Raw genomic sequence first — 24572 nt, 5'->3', positions numbered from 1 at the left:
GTCTAAAGGTTGCAATCAGCATTGGACCAAAGGGACCTACGTCTGGCATAAATAGCAGCAAGCACTCTGGTTTTTTCCTTTTCTGTGGCAGAACTGCTCAGCTGCAAGCACAAGCAAGGACTCTTAACTTTCCAGGGCTTCACAGGAAACACCACCCAGTAAGTGTGAAATATTTGTATGTATTACTAATGTACATTCCTACTATCTTAGCTGCTGTTTTTAATTCTGTCCAATTCTTAAAGCAAAGAAGTTTTAAAAATAATGTTAAAAGTTATTCTTTAAAACAATCATAGTTTGGTATCTTATTATCTGATACCTTGTAAAATGTGCCCCCCCCCCTAATTTCTGCATCATGGGACCTAGCAGCTAGATTATGCCTTAAATCTGCATGTACTAACTCCGACCTACAGTGTTGTGCCATGAAGCAGTTTTTAAACTCAGTTTTCCAAGGAAGTATGTCTCTGGGCAAATTGACACGCAACTTAATATTTTAAAACATATGTACCATACGCACCGGAACATTTGCTAACATAATTGGGCCAAGTTGTGATTCCAATAAGATTGAAAAAGCAAAACAGTAAACGGATTTTGAAAAAAAAACAACACACTTTGCCAGAAACATGTTTCATTTTCCAATCGGAAACATTTGTTTGGGGTACTGTTACAACTTCAAATTATGATTCTTATGATTCTTAAATGCAGCAAGGTTTTTGGCAGATGACTTTCTGCATGCTCACAGTCTAACTGTATCAAGCATTCATTTATTTAACCCACAGAGACGAACGTGGAGGGTTTTCTGCACCGGCAAGGAAATGGAAAACTTGATCGCTGTCTGCGGCTCTTCTAGAATCACCATAGCATTGCTTTTCACTGTTCTGAGCTTTGTTAATAGTTTGCCTCTTGAGGAAGACTCTGTTTGCACGGCAGAAGAACTTGCAAGGTACACCATTGTTTTCACAGGAAAGTGGAGCCAGGCATCATTCCCTAAGCAGTACCCTCTGTACAGGCCTCCAGCACAATGGTCGTCACTTCTGGGTAAGTGAATCTCGTGCAGTTACTAAAGGCAAGCTAACTCTCTAAAAACTGTACCATCTTTTCTTTTTCTTTTTTTGGTAATCAAGTTACATCTAAGTTCATATGACTGAGAGACCAAACATGCACCATCAGCAAGCCCAGTGTTATACAATGTGCGGCTGGTTTCTCCAGCTTAGCTTCTGTTTCCAATTTTGCTGCAGCTAAAGTAAACAGCATACCTTACTTCTTTAAACATAGCTCGTTCCACTTCAGAAAGAGAGAGAGAGAAGAACAGCATACAGTGTATTATTAAGCAAATCTAAACCAGACTTGCCCTGCTGCAATGTCTTCCCTTCAACAGGCGCTGCCCATAACTCAGACTACAACATGTGGAAAACGAACGAGTTTGCCAGCAACGGGATGCGTGACTTTGCCGAAAGAGGTGAACCCTGGGCATTAATGAAGGAAATAGAAACAGCTGGGGAAAAAATCCAAAGCATTCACGGAATATTCTCCGCTCCTGCCATTTCCACTGGCACGGGGCAAACGGCCGCAGACTTGGAGGTCCACCCAAGACACCCGCTGGTAAGTAGCGGAAAAGCTCATTTGCCTATTTTTTTTGTAAATAAATAAAATAAATAAATAAAGCCATCACCTGATTAAAGAAATGGAATTCGGTTACTTAAAACGAGTGCGTTATTCAATCAATTGCATTTCCAATTTTTTTTTTGCATGCAATTAAAACAATGGTTATCAATAACCAGGCATCCTTAAATTTTAGAGGTGTACGTCACAGCAAGCACTTTGAGGAGAGGCATGTTGTTGTTGTGTGTCTGTCTGCAGGAGGAATGCCTCTTTTAAGAAGGTTCCTGCCAGCTTCGTATGGTTTTTAAAAAATATAACTAGTTACATCTAAAATAAAGACTTTTTTAAAGAGAGAGAGAGAGAGAGAGAGAGAGAGAGAGAGAGAGAGAGAGAGAGACTGTGTTGGCTAATTAATTGGGGTGTCAACAGGTCCATGCAGAGCTTGTGTGATGCCCGGGGCGAGAGTCTTGTTAGAATAAAGTTATAAACTCCAACAAAACAACAACAACAGCCTGCTTGGTTACATAAGACAGCAAGGGAGCTCAGATAAACCAGTTTGTTGCACCAGACACGTGGCTCTGACAGCCCAGCGCCTAATCAGATCGTAATCTGCTAGTATGCAGTAACACAAGTCCAGATTTTACTATCAAAGTCTTGCAGCACATTAAGTCCCCAGTCAGCTGGGAGGTACGGGTCCAGTGAAAGATTTAGTAAAGTGCGACCAGATTGGTCATGCTGGGCATAGAGCCTTGGGGCGGCACTGTGGTCTAAACCATTGAGCCTCTTGGGCTTGCCGATCAGAAGGTTGGCAGTTCGAATCCCTGCGACGCGGTGAGCTCCCGTTGCTCGGTCCCAGCTCCTGCCAACTTAGCAGCTCGAAAGCTTGCTGGTGCAAGTAGATAAATAGGTACCACTGCCGCAGGAAGGTAAACGACGTTTCTGTGCGCTCTGGTTTCCATCGCACCAGAAGCAGTTTAGTCCTGCTGGCCACATGACCCAGAAAGCTGTCTGTGGCCAAACGCCGGCTCCCTCTGCCTGAAAGCGAGATGAGCGCCGCAACCCCATAGTCGCCTTTGACTGGACTTAACCGTCTGGGAGGTCCTTTACCTTTGAGAGTCTTGGGGGTGCCGCAGCTATGATTCAGAATGGAGCGGAAGAGGCCTTGCACGGAGTGCTGCTGAAATTTGAAACCCCAAGGTCTACCACTGACAGGGCATTCTTGGCATGACAGCCTAAGTTTGGCAGGTCCCTGGCAGCCCCCCCCCCCAACCAGCTTAGCCCTCACAAGGCCTATCACAAGTGTGCCCCAGCTGCCCCCCTCCCCCTGCATAGGCCTGAGGGTCAATTGAGCCATCTAACTGATTTGTCAATCAAAGGTTGCAGCTCTTGGAAGCATGGGTGGAATTCCGTGAGCAGACGTCACCTTCCTCTTTTCATCCACTGCAGATTTTGAGGGTGGAGCAGAGTCTGCCAGGAGGAGGAGAAGAAGGCAACGTCCCATTGCATAAGAAGTCTGCTCCACTCCTGCTCAAATAGCTTCGTACACAGCCCAATATGCTCATGACAGCAGCTGTTTCAAGAAGAGTCTCTCATATAAGCCCCGCTGAGTTTTAATATATTTTGCTACCAAGTGTGATGTGGGAAAGGGCCATCTTGTGCGATATAAATAAAAACAAATTTCTAAGACAGGATTATGACAGACCCTCCAAGCGCCCCTATTTTCCAGTGACCGTCCTGGATTTACAGAAGGCGTTCCGGGTTCTCATTTGATCCCAGAATGTCCCACTTTTCCTTAGGACATCCCTATTTTCATCAGAGAAACATTGGAGGGTATGGAGTTATGTGACTCCCGAGCCAAGGAGATAAGTAACTCTACAACCTTTCAAAGACATCTAAAGGCAGCCTGTATAGGGATGTTTTTTAATGTTTAATGAATGGCATATAAACAGTCAACTTATTATGATTATTGAATAGGACATCCCTATTTCCATCGGAGAAACGTTGGAGGGTATGTTATGATATTACCGTTACACTGGTTTATTTACAGGTGGAGTTGTAGTGCAATAATAATCTAAGGAGGCTTAATCTAGCGTGCCTAATTCAGCTTTTGAAGTAAGCCTTTCCTTGTCTTTAATTGCTAGGTGTCCATTGCAGTGCGAATTGTGCCCAGCCCTGACTGGTTCGTGGGCATTGACAGTTTAAATCTGTGTGAAAAAGGCCGCTGGAAACAGAAATTATCTTTGGATCTTTTCCCGTACGACGCTGGCACTGATAGCGGCTTCACGTTTTCCTCCCCCAATTTTGCCACTATCCCACAGGATCCCATCACAGAGGTAAGTTTCTGAGCTGTTCCTTGACTGGTCAAACACACAATTCCATTCAACATTAGTGTGATCACTATTTTATATCACAGCCGTAATTGTGATGAATGCAACAGCCTATATGTTGAGCGCACCTGTACTCTGTGTTGTCTGACCCATTTCTTAGGCAGAAGGACATGGTGTGCCATAACTTTATTATTCCACATTTCAATTGAAACATGCTCTGCTCCATTGTTTTGTGGTGGGACAAACGTTCGGTCAAAGAAGTGTGAAGCGACCCAATCAAAATTATTGTTTATTTGATGAACCTACATTAATTAATTCTACGTACAGTGGTGCCTCTGGTTACGTACTTAATTTGTTCCGGAGGTCCGTTCTTAACCTGAAACTATTCTTAACCTGAGGTACAACTTTGGCTAATGGGACCTCCCGCTGCCGCCATGTGATTTCTCTTCTCATCCTGAGGTAAAGTTCTTAACCAGAGGTACTACAGTGGTACCTCGGGTTAAGAACTTAATTTGTTCTGGAGGTCCGTTCTTAACCTGAAACTGTTCTTAACCTGAAGCACCACTTTAGCTAATGGGGCCTCCCGCTGCTGCTGCGTCGCCAGAGCACAATTTCTGTTCTTATCCTGAAGCAAAGTTCTTAACCTGAAGCGTTATTTCTGGGTTAGCGGAGTCTGTAACCTGAAGCGTATGTAACCTGAAGCGTATGTAACCCGAGGTACCACTGTACTCAATTAATTCGACTTTGTTACCTAATAATGAATTGTAGTGATAAGAAAGCTAATATGGAAATTAAATTTGCTGGCATTATTTGACTGTTGGCTTATATTTTGAAAAATTATCTATAGAGAAACCTTAACGTTTAATGGTATATAGGGCCTCTGCTTTTCACCCAATTATTTTTCTATAATACCTTGATAGTGGAATCAGGGGTGTCTCCCCCCCTACCTTCCCATTTCCACCTTTTCCATTATAGATGCATCTTAATAAAATTTAAAAATCCCCAAAACAAACAAGAGCTTTACGCAGTTTTTGACTTAAGCCAGGGAGGTTGGGATCATGCCTGTTTGTCCCTCAGTGTCTAAGATGTCTGTATTTCGGGCAGTTTCTGCATGTGCTGTAGAGGGAAGTGTGGAGCAGATGGGGCTCATCAACTGGGGAAGGTAACTCATCCGGGAGAGGGAAAACTCTAGTTCTAAACCTCCACTGCCTTAAGGGATATCTTTGGGATGTTGTCATGTGGGCAGCCCAGGATCTCCATACACACTGCTCAGGAAGTGGCCTGGGAGGTCACTTTGGTGCACCAATCCAGCAAACACAACGCGGGAGGGAGCAGTTATGAGTTACTACTGGTCTCTGCAGCCACAGCAAGTGCTGTGAATCTTCAGCAGTTCGACTTCACCCCCAGAGGCGCACTCCATTGTCTTTTGACTTCACCCCCAGAAGCGCACTCCATTGTATTCCGAGACAGACGGATGCCAACAGCAACAAGAGACGTTCATTGGACATCTGTATAGAGGTCAAATCACATAAGCCTCTTTCACAAGAGCACTACCTCCTGATTTTAAGAGTTAGCAATCAAGGGCATCAAGTGAGGCACACAACTCTGCGTATGTAGGCTCCCAGTCAAATGTGATGCCATAACGTATGGGTTTTTTTTGTGTGACTCCAGAACAAGTTGATCACTATCCCAACCCTCAAACCCAGTGCATATTCTGCAGTCGGCACCTTGTCTGCTGGCAGCTAAGTTGCGGCAGTTCTTACTCCTTGCCAAGATCCCAAATCTGGTGTTTCAGACCACTCTGACCCTTGTTTCTACAAACCTATGGATCAGGGGTAGGCAACCTAAGGCCCATGGACCACAAGCGGCCCATGGGGGCCGTTTAACTGGCCCACGAGCTGCCCCCAAACTGAGCAGCCCACATGGCGAGTCCCCGTGCGCTGCGCTAAACCGGCGCAGCGCAGCGACTCACTTCCGCGGTGCCAGAAATCACATCTGCGCATGCACAGACGCTGAAAAACGTTTCTGCGGCAGCACAGATGCCAGAAATCACAGGCGCATGCACAATTCGGCCCACAGAGGGATCTCCGCTGGAGTGAACGGGCCCAGGCGAGGTAACCCTTGCCGACCCCTGCTATGGATTATAGCCCCCCTTCTAAATTCTTTTGCAGATACAGTGGTACCCCGGGTTACGTACGTAATCCGTTCTGGGTTACAGTAGGTAACCCGAAAAGGACGTAACCCAAACAATTCGTTCTGCACATGTGCAGACCGAAAAACCCGAAAAACCGCGAAAAATGCTCTGCACACACGCAAATCACGCACGCGCTGGGTTGCGCTTCCAGGTTAGTGGAGTTTGTAACCCAAAAAGTATGCAACCCGAGGTACGACTGTATCTGAATCTTTTTGCATCTTGCTGCCTAGTATCTCTTTGGAGGGCAAGCTATGCTGCTTACGAAAAATAATCCGTCTTCCTGTCCCCGCCAAATTTTATTCCTCTTTTGGCATTTCTCTAATGCTGTTTTTAAAAGAGCTTTCCAGAGGAAAGAGCTTTTTGCCGCAACAAATAGGTGCAATTTATTCTTTTCTTTCTAAATGGTGCAATTTGGTTCACTGGCATTTGTTGGCACACTGAGATTGTGGGCATCCGTCTGTCTCGGGAGACAATGAAAGGGTGCTCCTTTGGGGGCGACGTCAAATCGCCGGGGACTCTGCGCGCCAAGTAGGTGATCAGTAGTGGGTCAGCAACTGGGTCGCGATGAGCAGTTGACAGCAAAGGTTGCAAGGTTTTTAGCTGGGGATCCACCATTTGACTATTGATTCAAAACCCCAACATGTATTTTATATAATTGACTCTTCATTTCTATCCTTTGTATATCGTATCTTTGTTTTATTGCTATGGCTGATGGCTGACGCAAATAAAGATCCATTCATTCATTCATTCATTCATTCATTCATTCATTCATTCTCTGGGGCACAAGCCCGGGCAGTGTGCATGGAGGTCTTGGGCTGCCCAGGCCACAAGACTGGCATGTATTTGGCCAGAGCCAGTGCACACCCCTAATATATACTGAGAGCTATACTAGTAGTTTTCTGAGTGCTTGTCCTTATGCAGCCCAAATGTGCCATCTATTCACCATCAGATTTGATGGAACTCCAAGATTTGTAAAAGATCAAAAAGACACCTTTAAGGGAAAATGAGAACTGATCACGTTCAATGGGTGCAGAACTCTGATGGACGGTGATGGGACAGAAAATGGAAGTGGTGGAACCCTGCGCAGGAGCAACCCACACTGCAACATTTTGCTGCAGATTCCCTTTGTGAAAGTAAATTGGTATCTTTTGTATATGTGTTTCAATTCACAGATCACTTCTTCCTCTCCAAGTCACCCAGCAAACTCGTTTTATTACCCCAAGCTTAAAAAATTGCCACCTATCGCTCGAGTAACCATGATAAAAGTGAAGAGAGGCAAACTGGGATTTCCTCTTCCTCAGCCCAATGTGACTGCAATCAGGAATGAAATCGATGATTCTGTTTCAGGTAAGTGTTTAACACTTTGATAACGTGGACTGTTTTGCTATAAGTAAGTATGTAATGTGGAAAAATGAATGCACAGGGAGATCATATGGAGAAATGGCAAAAATAGATTTCTATAGGTAATCCCTGTGGGATAATTAATAAAAGAATTGGCTGGATCCCTAGATCCAAAGTGCAAGGCTAAATATAGGTAAAGGTAAAGGGACCCCTGACCATTAGGTCCAGTCGTGTCCGACTCTAGGGTTGCGGCGCTCATCTCGCGTTACTGGCCGAGGGAGCCGGTGTACAGCTTCCGGGTCATGTGGCCAGCATGACTAAGCCGCTTCTGGCGAACCAGAGCAGCGCACGGAAACACCATTTACCTTGCCGCTGGAGCGGTACCTATTTATCTACTTGCACTTTGACGTGCCTTCAAACTGCTAGGTGGGCAGGAGCTGGGACCGAGCAACGGGAGCTCACCCCGTCGTGGGGATTCAAACCACCGACCTTCTGATCAGCAAGCCCTAGGCTCTGTGGTTTAACCCACAGCGCCACTCTCCAGCAAAAAAAGAGCCCCCAACAGACTTTAAAAACAGAATCATGCAGCAAAGTTAAGCTAGGGAATAATAGACCTTTTAAATATTCTGTTCTAGCTGCTTACAATGCTTTCCCTTTCTATCCCTCTCACAACGAACAGACCATACCATTAGTAAGTTTGAATGCTTTACTTACAAATTCTGAAGGTCAGAATCACATGTTCTTCCGTGCAGCAGCAAGTAGGCAGAAATCTTGGGATACAAAATATAGTGAAATAGCTCTAAGTACGTGGTCTGAGCTTGTAGTGAGCTATCTTGGTGAGTTCACATGGTGAAAGAAGAACAAACGAAGGAGGTGAGTTAAGTTCCTTCCAGGTGAGGGACGTTACCCAGCTGAGCCTAGGAATGCAATTTTGTGGTCTTAACCCCTTCATGCATTAACCAGCCCTCAGCTTGCTAGTTATGCTTGACTACAATTTCCCACACAATTCCCCTTCTGCAAGCGATAGTGAAGTTTACTTCCAAAGGAGTACAGTGGTATCTTAGCTCTCAAACTTAATCCGTTCCGGAAGTCCGTTCCAAAACCAAAGCGTTCCAAAACCAAGGTGCGCTTCCCCATAGATAATGCAAAACGAATTAACCCAGGCTTTTAAAAACAACCCCTAAAACAGCAATTTGACATGAATTCTACTGTCTTAACGAAACCATTGATCCATAAAATGGAAGCACTAATCAATGTACTATACTATAAAATAAATAAGACAGTATTGTAGATGATCAAAATTAAAATTATTATTTTTTTCTTACCTGCACTGGTGATAGTCAATGTTTGGATGGGGGGGGGCTTTTTCCACAGTCACACAGTCAATCTATCAGTAGCTGAACTGGGTTCCACACAGTCACAAAAAAAATTAACCAAACAAGCCTCAAAAACCAAAATGCAAAATAAATAGCAAAAACAAAAGCGCCAAACTTAACCCGTTCCAGAAGTGCGTTTGACTTCCAAAATGTTCGAAAACCAAGGCGCAGCTTCTGATTGGCGCAGGTGCCCCGGAAACAATAGCCAACAGCTGCGTTGGACATTTGGCTTCCGAAAAGCGTTCGAAAACTGGAACACTTCCAGGTTTCCGGTCTTTTGAGTGCCCAGGTGTTTGAGAACCAAAGCGTTTGAGAACCAAGGTACCACTGTACTGGCTAGAGTGGAATTTGATTGGGCAGATCACATGAACTGCTTTATGCTGATGCCACACATCCGCCGGCAGATTGATGCCACTGCCCGCTGGACATTCATATGACCAGCCGCAACAAAGCGCAAAGCCGATTTGAAAAAGCTGCTGGTTGTGCAATGGTACCACAGGCATGTGGAATTATGGCTTTTCTGCAACAAGCCCTCAGCGAGTGTGTTAAATTATTTGACTTGATGAAAGAATGACTGCTTTACTTTGGTTAAAAACTGTGCAGACTGCTTCTTCCATTCATGCCTTAGGGCAGAGGTCCTCTCCCAAACACCCCTGGGTCCATCTGAGAAGTTTATTTTACCTTTAGCTAGTAAGTGTTTAGTTAAGGTGCTTACAAATTCACCCAAGTGTCAAACAGCATGGAAACAGTAATCCCCACTGAGGAAGTGAGCAAATTTTGCAACACGTCATGTACACTTTCTGTTATGTACTGAGTATATTTCACTTTCCCTTGGACTTTCAGCCCCAGTGCTGCTTATGTTCAGTCAGAGTTAGCTGACACCGGCATCATAATATATCATTCCCATGCATTCTGGTGCTTGAGTGAACTTTCCATGGCCTTAACTCTTTCCTTACACCAATGGTTGTTTGAGCCTAGGATTTCCAGGCCTGGGAATCTCCTAAAAGGAAATTCAAGGTGAAAGATACTCGGAGTCGAGTGTGAATTTCATGCTCTTTATTCAGCTCATAGTATCAAATCAAATTTTATTAAACGGTCACAGACCAAATCGCTCATAGTAGTGAGGAATGTAGTTCCCCCAAAACGTTTGCTTTATATACACTATTTACACAATGGGCCCCACGTGATTGGCTAATTCTGGGATACTCCTGTATGCCAATCAGAGTGCAGATTCACTTCCATCTGGAGCTGGATTGGGTGGCTCCTGCGGACCAATCAGACTGCTGCAATCTCAATCCTATTGTTCTGGGACCAATCAGACTGCTGCAATCTCAATCCTATTGTTCTGGGACCAGTCAGACTGCTGCAATCTCAATCCTATTGTTCTAGGACCAATCAGCCTGCTGCAGTTTGGATCCTATTCAACTCAGTACATAACACAAGGCAATCATTTATGCATATTATACCTTTAGAAAGTGAAAGCATCTAGCACATATTCTCTTAGGAATCTTCATAGTTTGTCCAGTAAAGTTAAAGGTAAAGGGACCCCTGACCGTTACGTCCAGTTGTGTCCGACTCTGGGGCTGCGGCACTCATCTCGCTTTATTGGCCGAGGGAGCTGGCGTACAGCTTCCGGGTCATGTGGCCAGCATGACTAAGCTGCTTCTGGCGAACCAGAGCAGCACATGGAAACACCATTTACCTTCCCACTAAAGCGGTACCTATTTATCTACTTGCACTTTGACATGCTTTCGAACTGCTAGGTTGGCAGGAGCAGGGACCGAGCAATGGGAGCTCACCCTGTCACAGGGATTCGAACTGCTGACCTTCTGATCGGCAAGCCCTAGGCTCTGTGGTTTAGACACAGTTTAAAATCCCATAGTTTGTCCAGTAGTTCACAACAACAAGAACAACAACAACAATTTATTATTTATACCCTGTCCATCTGGCTGGGTTTCTCCAGCCACTCTGGGCGGCTCCCAACAGAATATTAAAAATGCAATCAAACATTAAAAACAGGGCTGCCTTCAGATGTCTTCTAAAGTCAGATAGTTGTTAATTTCCTTGACATCTGATGAGAGGGTGTTCTACAGGGCGGGTGCCACTACCGAGAAGGCCCTCTGCCTGGTTCCCTGTAACCTCACTTCTCACAGGGAGGGAACTTCCAGAAGGCCCTCGGAGCTGGACCTCAGTGTCTGGGCTGAATGATAGGGGTGGAGACGCTCCTTCAGGTATACTGGGCTGAGTGTTATATGGTCTCGGCGGCCACTCCCAGTCACCAGTCTAGCTGCCACATTCTGGATTAGTTGTGTTTTCCGGATCACCTTCAAAGGTAGCCCCACGCAGAGCGCATTGCAGTAGTCCAAGCGGGAGATAACCAGAGCATGCACCACTCTGGTGAGACAGTCTGTGGGCAGGTAGAGTCTCAGCCTGCATACCAGATGGAGCAGGTAGACAACTGTCCTGAACACAGAATTTACCTGGGCCCCCATAGACAGCTGTGAGTCCAAAATGATTCCCAGGCTGCGCACCTGGTCCTTCAAGGGTACAGTTACCCCATTCAGGACCAGGGAGTCCCCCACACCAGCCTGCCCTCTGTCCCCGAAAGCAGTACTTCTGTCTTGTCAGGATTCAACCTCAAAGAAAACTTTCTGAGCCTACAATGTATTCCATCGTTGCTTAACTTTGAGAGTGAGGGGACCACAGCTAAGACAGGAAGGCTGATCCAAACCTTGGAATATAGACCACTGCTATCAGAAACAGTGAACTGAGAGATATCAAAAGAGATGTTAGAACAGATCACTAGAGGAAATAAGCCAAACTCAGCAAATTCTCTCTCTCTCTCTCTCTCTCTCTCTCTCTCTCTCTCTCTCTCTCTCTCTCTCTCTCCCCATAGACAGACTATTTCATATATGTGAAAATTTCAGTTAGTTGAATACAAGTCACCAGAATACATGTCACCAGATCTTGAACAACTATGCTGGCACTCAAAGCGTGCTGGTGCTTACTTTTAAAGGCTTGCAAGCAGTGTGGTGTAGTGGTTAAGAGTGGTAGACTCGTAATCTGGTGAACCGGGTTCGCGTCTCTGCTCCTCCACATGCAGCTGCTGGGTGACCTTGGGCTAGTCACACTTCTCTGAAGTCTCTCAGCCCCACTCACCTCAAGGGGGAGGAAGGGAAAGGAGAATGTTAGCCGCTTTGAGACTCCTTCGGGTAGTGATAAAGCGGGATATCAAATCCAAATACAAACTCTTGGGGCCTAGGACTATCCCCACTTATTGTCAGAGACCTATGGTTTAAACCTGGCTCGTTTGAAATTAACCACAGTTTGTCAACACAGCATACCATAGCCGAGGGAAAGCATGAAGCTTCCATCGCCTTCTCCTGGCCTTGAGGGACAAGCAGTGCGGGCAGGATGCTTGATATGGTTCATGTAAACTTGGCTACTGCATCTAGAAGCAGACTCCTATTGCTTTACCCATTTCCTGTATATTGCAGAAACTCCCCTGGATTGTGAGACATCGCTCTGGTCTTCTTGGGGCCTCTGTAGAGGCACATGTGGACATTTAGGAACTAAAAGACGAACTCGGTATATACGTCTTCAGCCGGCTAATAATGGAATACCCTGCCCAGAGCTGAATGAAGAAACAGAATGCGACCCGGATAACTGCGTGTGAGACGGTTCTCTGGGACAATAATTTAGATAATTTAAATATAGGATACACTTGGTTAATACCACCTATTCCTGTTAATATTCCTTATTTTTCAGAATAGTTGTAATATTTTGTTGAAATGTTTTTGCTAAACTGAACTGCTAGATGGAAAACAGCCTTTTTATTATGGTCTACTGCAGTGCCACCTGGTGGTAGAAACATTTCTCAAACATATGTACTTCAATTATCAGACATGCATATCTGTAAAAAAAAGAAGTAAAGGCCATTACTTTTAAGAATTAGAATGTGTTCTTTTGACATGTATTTATAAGCACTGTACTCCTCTGAATTATTTTTATGCAATTTTTTTTACATTTATGGTGTGTTATTTGCAAACATTGTAAAGTACTACACTTGGGCAAAAAAATGAAAGGCACAAATACAGGATGGGTGACACCTGGCTTGAGAGCAGTACATGTGAAAAGGATCTAGGAGTCTTGGTAGACCATAAACCTGACATGAGTCAACAGTGTGATGCAGCAGCTAAAAAAGCCAATGCAATTCTGGGCTGCATCAATAGGAGTATAGCATCTAGATCAAGGGAAGGAATAGTACCACTGTATTCCGCTCTGGTCAGACCTCACCTGGAATACTGTGTCCAGTTCTGGGCACCACTGACAAGCTGGAACGTGTCCAGAGGAGGGCAACCAAAATGGTCAAAGGCCTGGAAACGATGCCTTATGAGGAACAGCTTAGGGTATGTTTAGCCTGGAGAAGAGAAGGTTAAGGGGTGATATGACAGCCATGTTCAAATATATAAAAGGATGTCATATAGAGGAGGGTGAAAGGTTGTTTTCTGTTGCTCCAGAGAAGCGGACACGGGGCAATGGATTCAAACTACAAGAAAGAAGATTCCACCTAAACATTAGGAAGAACTTCCTGACAGTAAGAGCTGTTCGACAGTGAAATTTGCTGCCAAGGAGTGTGGTGGAGTCTCCTTCTTTGGAGGTCTTTAAGCAGAGGCTTGACAGCCATCTTTCAGGAATGCTTTGATGATGTTTCCTGCTTGGCAGGGGGTTGGACTGGATGACCCTTGTGGTCTCTTCCAATTCTATGATTCTATGATTCTAACATATTTAATGCAGGTAAGCACACTTGAGAAAACAAAACAAAAAACCAGACAGGAAAGGCAGAGAATAAAATACAAAACTAGAATCCTTGTCGGTGTACAAAGTAAGAGGCGTGTTTTTCTCAGGGATAAGAAGAATGCCATATGGCAAAATAACTTGGCAAGCCATTATCGCATGCTTATGTGTGAGGAGAGAGACAAATGCTATGGTCTGAATGCTGTAACAAACCATAATTCTGTTTGGCTTCTGGCTGGCATTGGCTTGCTAGAGCACCCAGCACCAGCCAACTCCTCCAAGCCATCACTGGCCCGCCATTTTTATTCGTTTCCTCCATTTTGAAACCATTCCTTATCAGGTAAGATCCTGGGGTGTTTTCAACAATTACATTAAAACATCAAAATAACCTATCTCATATTAAGACCATTTGAAACGTCAGACAACAATCTATAAAACAGAACATCCGTTAAAGATAGAACTGCTGCAGCAATTTCTTTGGCCCAATTCAGCAATGTGGATGAGACCCAACCCAAGAATCTCCAGACCCAATCTGACCCCCAAACAGAGATTGCAATCTGGGGGAGCGGGGATCTTTGGGAAATCCTACTGGCTTGCATTAGGAAACAAAAAATGGCCACAACTTCCTTGGTCCCCCCCACCCCCAACACGGGGACATGGGATTTGGAAGCAAACTGCTCTGCAGGGGGTGCTACTATCTCGCTCACCATAGAAAACATCCTCCCTGTTGAGACATTGGTTGATGGACAAGAAAGCCTTCCCTGGACAACCTGAGGCAGGTCCTGCCAAACAGGCCACAGACTGACCAGAAGGCCAGGGGGTTGGAGGACAGTTGCTGGCGCTCAGGGTCTTGGTGGCCTTTGGAAAGGGCACGAGGAGCACTGCAAGCTGAGAAGTGGTGCCCCATTGCTCTCTGCCCAGTAGGCCAATTTCCCCATCAATGGAGATTTCATTCTTCTGTTCTGCCGTAAGCTCACGCAAGAGTTGGGCAGAGTTCCAGCATGTGGTGCAGGAGCCCTAGCTCTGCCTGCTTCTGCAGCATCCTACTGGAAAGAAAGCAAAACAAAGAGAAAGAGGGTGTGTGTGTGTGTGGGGGAGAGATAAGAAAAATAATCCAATAGGTTTGAGGTTAGGTTTACTTGTTAGGGTTAGACTTAAGCTTAGGGTTAGTTATGTGTTAGGTTTAAGGGGCTAGGGCATGGGTCGGCAAACTAAGGCCCGGGGGTCAGATCCGGCCCAACTGCCTTCTGGATCTGGTCTGCAGACGGTCTGGGAATTGCCGCGTGGATCGGCGTGGGTATTCTGCTTGTTCGGGCTGCGCCATTTCCCCCACCACCATACACACACACCGCCACAGCGCCTCCTCCTCCTAAGATTGTATATACGTGTAAACAAAGCCATATATCATAAGCACGACGCGGGTGGTGCTGTGGGACACAGGTGACGCTGTGGTTTAAACCACAGAACCTAGGGCTTGCTGATCAGAAGGTCAGTGGTTCGAATCCCCGCAATGGGGTGAACTCCTGTTGCTCGGTCCCTGCAGTTCAAAAGCACGTCAAAGTGCAAGTAGATAAATAGGTACCGCTCTGGCGGGAAGGTAAACGGCGTTTCTGTGCGCTGCTCTGGTTCACCAGAAGCAGCTTAGTCATGCTGGCCACGTGACCCGGAAGCTGTACGCCGGCTCCCTTGACCAGTAACACGAGATGAGTGCCGCAACCCCAGAGTCGGACACGACTGGACCTAATGGTCAGGGGTCCCTTTACCTTTTTATCATAAGCATACCAGTCTCTGCTGCACCTCATATGGACCCTGGGAACCCTGGAATCTCGCACCGCTGTGGAGACAGGGGTGGCGTGTAAGAATATAATTTCTCAATATGGCTTTCTCTAAACTTTGGCTCCAGAATATGAGAGTTTGTGCGCTAGGGGTGCAAATACACCCAAAAAACCAAAGCGCTGCACCAACAAATACAAAATAACCCCTCTGCAGTGCCACAATTCCAACACAATGGTGTAACGTTGGAAAATGTCGACCACTTCTCCTACCTAGGCAGTTATCTTTCCACAAGGGCCAACATTGATGCCGAAATCCAGCATCGCCTGAGCTCTGCGAATGCGGCTTTCTCCCGATTGAAGTGCAGAGTGTTTGAGGACTGGGACATTCTCAGGCAAACCAAAATGGTTATTTACAAACTATTACACTACCAACCTTACTGTTTGCTTGTGAAACATGGACCACTTATAAACGCCATCTCCAACTGGTTGAAAGATTTCATCAATGGTGTCTCCGAAAATTTTTTCACATCCCTTGGGAAGACAGGCGATCTAATATCATTGTACTGGAAGAAGCAAAGATCACCAGCGTTGAAGCAATGTGTTATGTACTGAGTTGAATAGGATCCAAACTGCAGCAGGCTGATTGGTCCTAGAACAATAGGATTGAGATTGCAGCAGTCTGACTGGTCCCAGAACAATAGGATTGAGATTGCAGCAGTCTGATTGGTCCCAGAACAATAGGATTGAGATTGCAGCAGTCTGATTGGTCCGCAGGAGCCACCCAATCCAGCTCCAGGTGGAAGTGAATCCACACTCTGATTGGCATACAGGAGTATTCCGGAATTAGCCAATCACGTGGGGCCCATTGTGTAAATAGTGTATATAAAGCAAACGTTTTGGGGGAACTTCATTCCTCACTACTATGAGCTGAATAAAGAGCATGAAAATCACACTGGACTCCGAGTATCTTTCACTGGCGACGAAGGTGGGATCCCGCTGAGCTGACTGCCACACACAGCACCGCAGCAACGCCACCTGCCGCACAGCTGCCTCGCACCGTGTATCCAGGCTTCAGCTCCGGGTCCCAAGGAACTCAAGATGGCAACGGACAGCAGCTTCTCGCCATTCAACCCAGCATCAGGAGACTGGGAAGGATACGCCACCCGTTTCACCTTTCTTCTAGAAGCTAAAGGGGTCACCAACGATGCCAAGAAGAGGGCGATATTCTTCAGCGTCTGCGGAGAGGAGACATTCGAAATCGCCCGGGCTCTCCTTGCGCCTGATGATGTCGCTACCGTTCCTTACAAAACAATAGTGGAACGGCTGAAGGGGCACTTCTCGCCACAGCCCTCGGTGGTGGCTCGTCGAAATGCCTTCTATGCAAAGCGGCAAGCCCCTGGGGAAACCATAACGGGGTTTGTGACCTCCCTCCGCCAAGCCGCTCGATTCTGCAACTTCTCAGAGTTGGAGAACATGCTGCGTGACCGCCTCGTCGGTGGCCTGAGGGACGAGAAGCTGCAACGACGCCTCTATGCCAAGAAGGACCTAACGTTCCAGGTCGTTCTGGAGGAGGCCCTGGCAACAGAAGCCGCCGAGAGGTCGATGCAAGAGGCACGGCCGAGCGTGCCGTCCCAACCAAGGGTCCACCAGGAGGACCTCATCGACGATTCAGGATCAGACAGGGAGGAGGTGCACAGAGTACAGCAGCGCACTCAAGCCGTGCGCACACCACAGCTGCCTCGACCAGAAGGAGGGAACTGCGCAAGCTGCGGGGAGAATCACGAGAGGAGGACCTGCCGTTTCCGCAATGCCGAATGCAGGAAGTGCAGAAAATCAGGCCACATCGCCCGGGTGTGTCGGGCTCGGCCCACCCGACGCCAGGCATCAGATGACCGCCCCAAGAGCCCCAGGTCCCGGGGCCCAACGCACCAAGGCAACTCGACGGAGACCACGGACTACCAGGTATACCAGTTGCCCCACCCCAACATAGAGAAAATTTATGTAGAGGTACAGATAGAGGGGGCCCCGTGCCGCATGGAGCTGGACACAGGTTCAACCCTATCCATAATCTCGGCACGGACTTTAAGGAAACTGTGCCCTAGTGGGGGTCCCAAACTCAGGCCGGCCCCATTCACCCTCCGGGACTTCCAGAAACGTAAGGTCCCCACAATGGGGGTGGGGACCTTCAGGGTGCAATATCGAGGGCGGACGCGGCAACTGGACTTGCTCGTGGTCAAGGGCTCCTATGTTAGCTTACTGGGATTGGCATGGTTTGGACCACTGGGGCTAGCCGTCACCGGGGTGAACCGCACTAGCTTACAAATGGATGTGGACGCCATATGCAAGGAGTTTCCGGTGGTTTTCGATGGGAAATTGGGACAGTATATGGGCCCCCCTGTTGCCCTACAGCTGGACCCCACAGTACGACCTGTCAGGCTCAAGGCCCGCCGGGTCCCGTTCGCCCTGAAACCCCGTATAGACGAGGAATTGGACCGGCTCGTGGAGCAAGGAGTGCTGGAGCCTGTGCCTAATGCCACCTGGGAAACCCCGATCGTCACACCCGTCAAGCCTAATGGTTCAGTCCGCATCTGCGCAGACTACAAATGTACCATAAACAAGGCCCTCATGGCCCACGCATACCCAGTGCCAGTGGTCAGCCATGTCCTCGCCACCCTGGCTGGGTCAAAATTTTTTGGCAAGCTGGACTTGGCCCAAGCCTATCAACAGCTGCCAGTAGATGAAGCCACAGCAGAGGCACAGACGATTGTGACGCACAGGGGAGCGTTCAAGGTAAAGCGGCTGCAATTCGGGGTCAGCGTGGCACCAGGCATATTCCAGAATCTAATGGACTCGTTGCTTAAAGGGATTCCTGGCGTCACCCCCTTCTTCGATGATGTGTTGATTGCCGGGCCCACGGCAGAGGAGTTTGAGGACCGCCTTCGCACCGTTCTGCACCGTTTCCAGACGGCGGGTCTCAAGGTGAAGCGGGAAAAGTGTCTACTAGGAGTACCTCAGGTGGACTTCCTGGGATTTATGGTGGATGCAGAAGGGGTCCACCCGACTGGGGACAAGGTACGGGCCATTTGTGATGCCCCAGCGCCCAAGGGCAAGACTGAACTTCAGGCCTTCTTGGGGCTATTGAACTTTTACCATGCCTTCCTTCCCCATAAGGCAGCAGTAGCAGAGCCCCTACACAGACTCCTGGACAAGCGGGCCCCTTGGGTGTGGGGCCAGCGCCAGGAGGCCGCATTCCAGGCAGTCAAGGACTTGCTCGTCTCAAACTCGGTCTTGGCACACTTCGACGAGAGGCTGCCGGTGGTGCTAGCATGCGACGCCTCACCCTACGGCATTGGCGCTGTCCTTGGACACCAACTCCCAGATGGAAGAGAGGTGCCAGTGGCATACTTTTCCCAGACACTCACCGCAGCCGAGCGGAACTACTCGCAAATCGACAAGGAAGGTCTGGCAATCGTGAAGGGCGTAAAAAAATTCAATGATTTCTTGTACGGGCGGCCCTTTACCGTGGTGACTGATCACAAGCCGTTGCTTGGTTTGTTTGCCCCCGAAAAGCAGACCCCCCAAGTGCTGTCTCCTCGTGTCCTCAGGTGGTCAATTTTCCTTGCCGGCTACCAGTATGCACTGATTCACCGCCCTGGGAAAGCGATGGGCCACGCAGACGCCCTCAGCAGGCTACCACTACCAGAAACAGGCCCCGACCCAGCACCCGCACAAGAGGTTATGAGCCTGGAGCTGCTTCCCGACCGCCCTATTCAGGCACAAGAAGTTGCACACCATTCCAAGAAAGATAGGGTCATCTCCCGGGTCCTGGACTGGGTGTGGAGGGGATGGCCCAGCAGCAGCCCCGGGCCAGAATTTGCTGGCTACACAACCCGTAAACATGAACTGTCGGCCCACAAGGGGTGCCTGTTATGGGGAAGCAGGGTCGTCGTTCCTGAGCCCCTTCGCAAAAGGGTCCTTGCAGCCCTTCACGAGACACACCCAGGGGTAGTGAGAATGAAGGCCCTCGCCAGGAGTTATGTATGGTGGCCAGGGATTGACGGAGAGATAGAGACCTGGGTCAAACACTGCCAGGCCTGCCAAGAATCCCGCCCAGATCCCCCAAGGTCCCCAGTGCAGTCCTGGGAGTCCGCCCGAGCACCATGGTCACGCCTGCACATGGACTTCGCGGGCCCCTTCCAGGGGAAAACATTCTTCATAGTGGTGGACTCCTACACCAAATGGCTGGAAGTCGCACTGGTACCATCCACTTCTACGTCCGCAGCCATCAAGGTACTACGCAGGCTGTTTGCAACCCATGGACTCCCTGACACTCTCGTCTCAGACAACGGAACCGCATTTACGTCAGAAGAATTCCTGACCTTCACAACGCAGAATGCCATCCGCCACATCCGCTCAGCACCATTCCACCCTGCCACCAATGGCCAAGCAGAGCGCATGGTGCGGACCACCAAGGACACCCTACGCCGCATGACGCAAGGGGACTGGGAGTACCGCCTTGCCACATTCCTTCTAGCACAGCACAGCACCCCCAGCTCAACGACTGGCCGGAGCCCCGCTGAACTACTAATGGGCCGGCGCCTTGCAATCAGACTGGACCGCCTCCACCCTGACAGAGCTCAGGATGAGGTAGTGGTGGGTGAAGGCAGGAACCCCCGGACCTTTGTGGCCCAGGATCCAGTGTACGCAAAGAATTTTGGGGCAGGCCCAGCATGGGTACCCGCCACAGTCACCAGGGTGACGGGCCCTGTGTCATACGAGGTGCTAACAGAGGGGGGGCAATGCTGGCGCCGCCACTGCGACCAGCTACGGCGACGATTCCCAGGAGAAAACCAGGAGGAGGACAGGTCAGAGGAGTCCCAAGGGAACAGTGGGGCATTGAGACCCGTAGAGCAGGAGGGGCCGGCAGGGGAGGCAGAATCAGTAAATACTGAGAGGACACGCGAGGCCGAAAGGGCACCGGAACCAGAGCCACGACAGAGCGAGCTGGTTGCGCCAGACCAAACAGCCCCATCACAACCAGCAGCCTCGGAACACGAGCCAGAACCAGAACCCCTGACCAGGGAACAGCCCAGGCCGCAACGCACACGTAGGCGACCAGCGTACCTTGAGGACTATGGATGCAACCTCCCAGGCAGGACTGGAACTTAGAGGGGAGGGGTGTTATGTACTGAGTTGAATAGGATCCAAACTGCAGCAGGCTGATTGGTCCTAGAACAATAGGATTGAGATTGCAGCAGTCTGACTGGTCCCAGAACAATAGGATTGAGATTGCAGCAGTCTGATTGGTCCCAGAACAATAGGATTGAGATTGCAGCAGTCTGATTGGTCCGCAGGAGCCACCCAATCCAGCTCCAGGTGGAAGTGAATCCACACTCTGATTGGCATACAGGAGTATTCCGGAATTAGCCAATCACGTGGGGCCCATTGTGTAAATAGTGTATATAAAGCAAACGTTTTGGGGGAACTTCATTCCTCACTACTATGAGCTGAATAAAGAGCATGAAAATCACACTGGACTCCGAGTATCTTTCACAATGATTCTTCAACATCAACTTCGTTGGACTGGTAATGCTGTACAGATGCCTGATGATCGTCTTCCAAAGCAACTACTCTATTCCGAACTTAAAGATGGAAAGCGTAATGTTGGTGGTCAACAAAAGAGGTTTAAAGACTTTCTCAAGGCAAATCTTTAAAAATGTAGTATAAACACTGACAACTGGGAAACACTGGCCTGCGAGCGCTCCAGTTGGAAAACAGCCTTGGGCTTTGAAGACACTCGAACTCAGGACGCAAGGGAGAAACGTGCTAAGAGGAAGGCACGCTTGGCAAATCCACACCGTGATCAACTCCCGCCCGGAAACCAATGTCCCCACTGTGGAAGGACATGTGGATCCAGAATTGGCCTCCTCAGTCACTTACAGACTGTTTCTTAAAACCGTGTTTATGGAAGACAATCTTACTCGGATATGAGTGATCGCCAAAGAGAAGAGGCGTGTAAGAATATCATTTCTCAATATGGCTTTCTCTTAAACTTTGGCTCCAGAATATGAGAGTTTGTGCACTAGGGGTGCAAGTACATTTTACCAGGAAGCAAGCTCCACTTAACTGAATGCTAATTCTGCTTAACCTTGCACATTTATTCTTTTTGAGACATGGCTTTCCCGGTATGCTTTCCGTCAGATTTAATTTTTTAACCACAGTGGAGATACAGCAGAGGGCGCCATGTTACCTTAAAATCAATACCCTTTCACGGTAGACTTGATGCAGACCCTCATAACTGCGAGAGACATTCTGATCTCATTTCTGGGGTCATGTAGAAAATCTTCACTGTTTAATATCCAGGGGAAAGGGTAAACTGAAGCTACAGGATACGTTGTGTTTAGAGTCTGTGAACATTTTTAAAAGGTCACTTCCCCAAACCAGCTATCGTAGAATTGTAAGGTTGGAAGGGATTCCATGGGCAATCTGGGCCAGCCCTCTGCAATGCATGAAGCACAGCTAAATCAGTTTGCATGTCATAGCTGTCAAGTTTTCCCTTTTTCAAAGGGAAATTCCCTTATTCCGAATAGGATTCCTCGCAAGAAAAGGGAAAAGTTGACAGCTTTGTTGCATGTAGAGAACTCCGTAGCTGCAAATTATTTCTTTACTTTATTTAAAGGAAGTGAAGCAAGTGCTCCTTTGCATGTACAGGATTTATTTAGAAAATTCTTTCCAGTAGCACCTTAGAGACCAACTGAGTTTGTTCTTGGTATGAGCTTTCGTGTGCATGCACACTTCTTCAGGACTTCTGTTTCAGTGTATCTGAAGAAGTGTGCATGCACACGAAAGCTCATACCAAGAACAAACTCAGTTGGTCTCTAAGGTGCTACTGGAAAGAATTTTCTATTTTGTTTCGACTATGGCAGACCAACACGGCTACCCACCTGTAACAGGATTTATTTACTTCTTCCATTGGCAATAAAAACAAAGGTTGCTTGTACTAGAACCACAGCTATATTGAATATGACAAGGACCAAGCACACTGTGCTTCCTTGTCTCAGATTGCCATTTCTGCTCTTTGGTGAAGTACCACATTTTACTGAGAAGCAGGGCAGAGAACAGATCAGTCACCCTTGGCCTAAAACATCAGATTCCCATCTTAGGACCATCCTTTGCTCCACTCCTGTGCTCCAGTAGCCTCTTTGGCACCGAGCACTTTTCTCTTGAGAGCCAGCGTGGTGTAGTGGTTAAGAGCAGTGGACTCGTAATCTGGTGAACCGGGTTCGCTTCCCCGCTCCTCCACATGCAGCTGCTGGGTGACCTTGGGCTAGTCACACTTCTCTCTTAAGTCTCTCAGCCTTACTCACCTCACAGAGTGTTTGTTGTGGGGGAGTAAGGGAAAGGAGATTGTTAGCTGCTTTGAGACTCCTTAGGTGATAAAGCGGGATATCAAATCCAAACTCCTCCTCCTCCTCCTCCTCCTCCTCCTCCTCCTCCTCCTCCTCCTCCTCTTCTTCTTCTTCTTCTTCTTCTTCTTCTTCTTTTCTCCCATTGTGATTGGTGTGCTGGTTGTGTCTCCACCGCACTCTGATAACATCTTGCTTAGGCTTGCTTAGGAGCTGGAAACGCTGGAAGCAGCCTTATACGGAGTCAGGCCACAGAGAATAATAAATGAAAGCAATACACCATGTGGTCTTTATCTTTGTATGTGGCCTGGAACAAGATCCTCAGGAACATTTGCCAGTTATCCGTTCCTTCTCTGCACAGCTGCACCACCTGGAAATGAGCACAAAATAGTGTTTGAACTGATGGCAATAGCGGAAAAGAAAAACCCCAGGAACACAATACACCGCCCTTCTTCGCAAGGGAGGGGCATCTGGACTTGACATTCATTTATAATGTTACATGCCACCCCCAGTCTCTGCCAAGCAGCAGCAAGAGTCCAAGAGCTTATACAGAGTTTTGTTTCTGTTGGAGAAGCAAGGAACAGTGGAGTCTGCATTGTCTTAGAAATATGATTTTTATTAGGAATTATAGGTGCAGATATTCCAAGGGAGCAGGAAAGACTTTTTATGTATGCGACGGAAGCCGCCCAGATGTTATCAGCCCAGAGATGGAAAGAAGATAAAGTCCCTACCAGAGAAGAATGGCAAATTAAATTGTTGGACTATGAAGAAGAAGAAGAAGAAGAAGAAGAAGAAGAAGAAGAAGAAGAAGAAGAAGAGTTTGGATTTGATATCCCGCTTTTCACTACCCGAAGGAGTCTCAAAGCGGCTAACGTTTTCCTTTCCCTTCCTCCCCTCCAACAAACACTCTGTGAGGTGAGTGGGGCTGAGAGATTTCAAAGAAGTGTGACTAGCCCAAGGTCACCCAGCAGCTGCATGTGGAGGAGCGGAGACGCGAACACGGTTCCCCAGATTACGAGTCTACCACTCTTAACCACTACACCACACTGGCACACTATGCCGAAATGGCGAAACTGACCGGAAAACTCAGGGACCAAAGAGACCAAAACTTTTGTAAAGAATGGGGAAAATTTATAATTTATCTCAGAGACCACTGTAGGCAGATGAAAACATTGGGAGGGTTGCAATAACACTTGTAATGTGGCAAGTACTATGAAGATAATGGAGCTATATAAAATACGGATTATTGAAAAAGATGCAGTAGAAAAGGTTGTTGTTTGTTTTAAAACACCTTTATTGAAAGTTCAAAAAGTACATAACTATATGTGCAGCAGACATGGTGAGATGCAAACAAGAGAGAGAGAGAAAAAACAAAAGGGGGGGACACCCCAAATGGTATATTTTACAAGGTTGTTTTTTGTACTTGGCCAGAACTTAACCTATTACAGCATTTGTAAGAATGGATTCCAAATATCATTGAATTTGTCCATGGCAAGTCTGCGCTTATATGCAAGTTGTTCATATGTTGCGAAACATGCCGCAGAAAAGGTTAATAATAGGGCCCACGGAGGGGAGGAAGGTGGGAAGTCCAGAGATTAGGAGGAATCTTTAAAATTAAAGGAAGAAAAGAAATATGATTTATTCACACATATTTACACTTTGAAGCCTTTGGGGTGGGGGGTTGCGCATAACATTATACCCCAAGAGTGTCTCTCACTGCCTTGATCAGTGAGCCTGTGTCCAAAACAGCAGCCTGG

The 24572-nt window shown here is 47.5% G+C and overlaps 1 protein-coding gene across 1 annotated transcript; it reads left to right on the top strand.

Annotated features, from left to right (window-relative positions):
- Window positions 1–14: 14 nt before the first annotated feature.
- Window positions 15–12762, top strand: SPON2 (spondin 2). The gene is made up of 6 exons (XM_033148392.1): window positions 15–158; window positions 777–1035; window positions 1376–1599; window positions 3741–3932; window positions 7293–7467; window positions 12335–12762. Exons 2-6 carry the CDS (start codon window positions 813–815, stop codon window positions 12511–12513), a joined length of 993 nt encoding a protein of 330 aa, XP_033004283.1. The 5' UTR covers window positions 15–158; window positions 777–812; the 3' UTR covers window positions 12514–12762.
- The last annotated feature ends 11810 nt before the right edge of the window (window positions 12763–24572 follow it).

Source organism: Lacerta agilis, chromosome 5 (assembly GCF_009819535.1).
Source record: "Lacerta agilis isolate rLacAgi1 chromosome 5, rLacAgi1.pri, whole genome shotgun sequence".
Lineage (NCBI taxonomy): Eukaryota > Metazoa > Chordata > Lepidosauria > Squamata > Lacertidae > Lacerta > Lacerta agilis.
This window is presented reverse-complemented; position numbering and strand designations above follow the sequence as displayed.

Excerpts from the sequence above, each read along its gene's own strand:
- SPON2 (XM_033148392.1), top strand. The coding sequence starts at position 813 with ATGGAAAACTTGATCGCTGTCTGCGGCTCTTCTAGAATCACCATAGCA. Across the intron at positions 1,600-3,740 it reads TCCACCCAAGACACCCGCTG|GTGTCCATTGCAGTGCGAAT; the intron begins GTAAGTAGCGGA and ends TTTAATTGCTAG. Across the intron at positions 7,468-12,334 it reads AATCGATGATTCTGTTTCAG|AAACTCCCCTGGATTGTGAG; the intron begins GTAAGTGTTTAA and ends TGTATATTGCAG.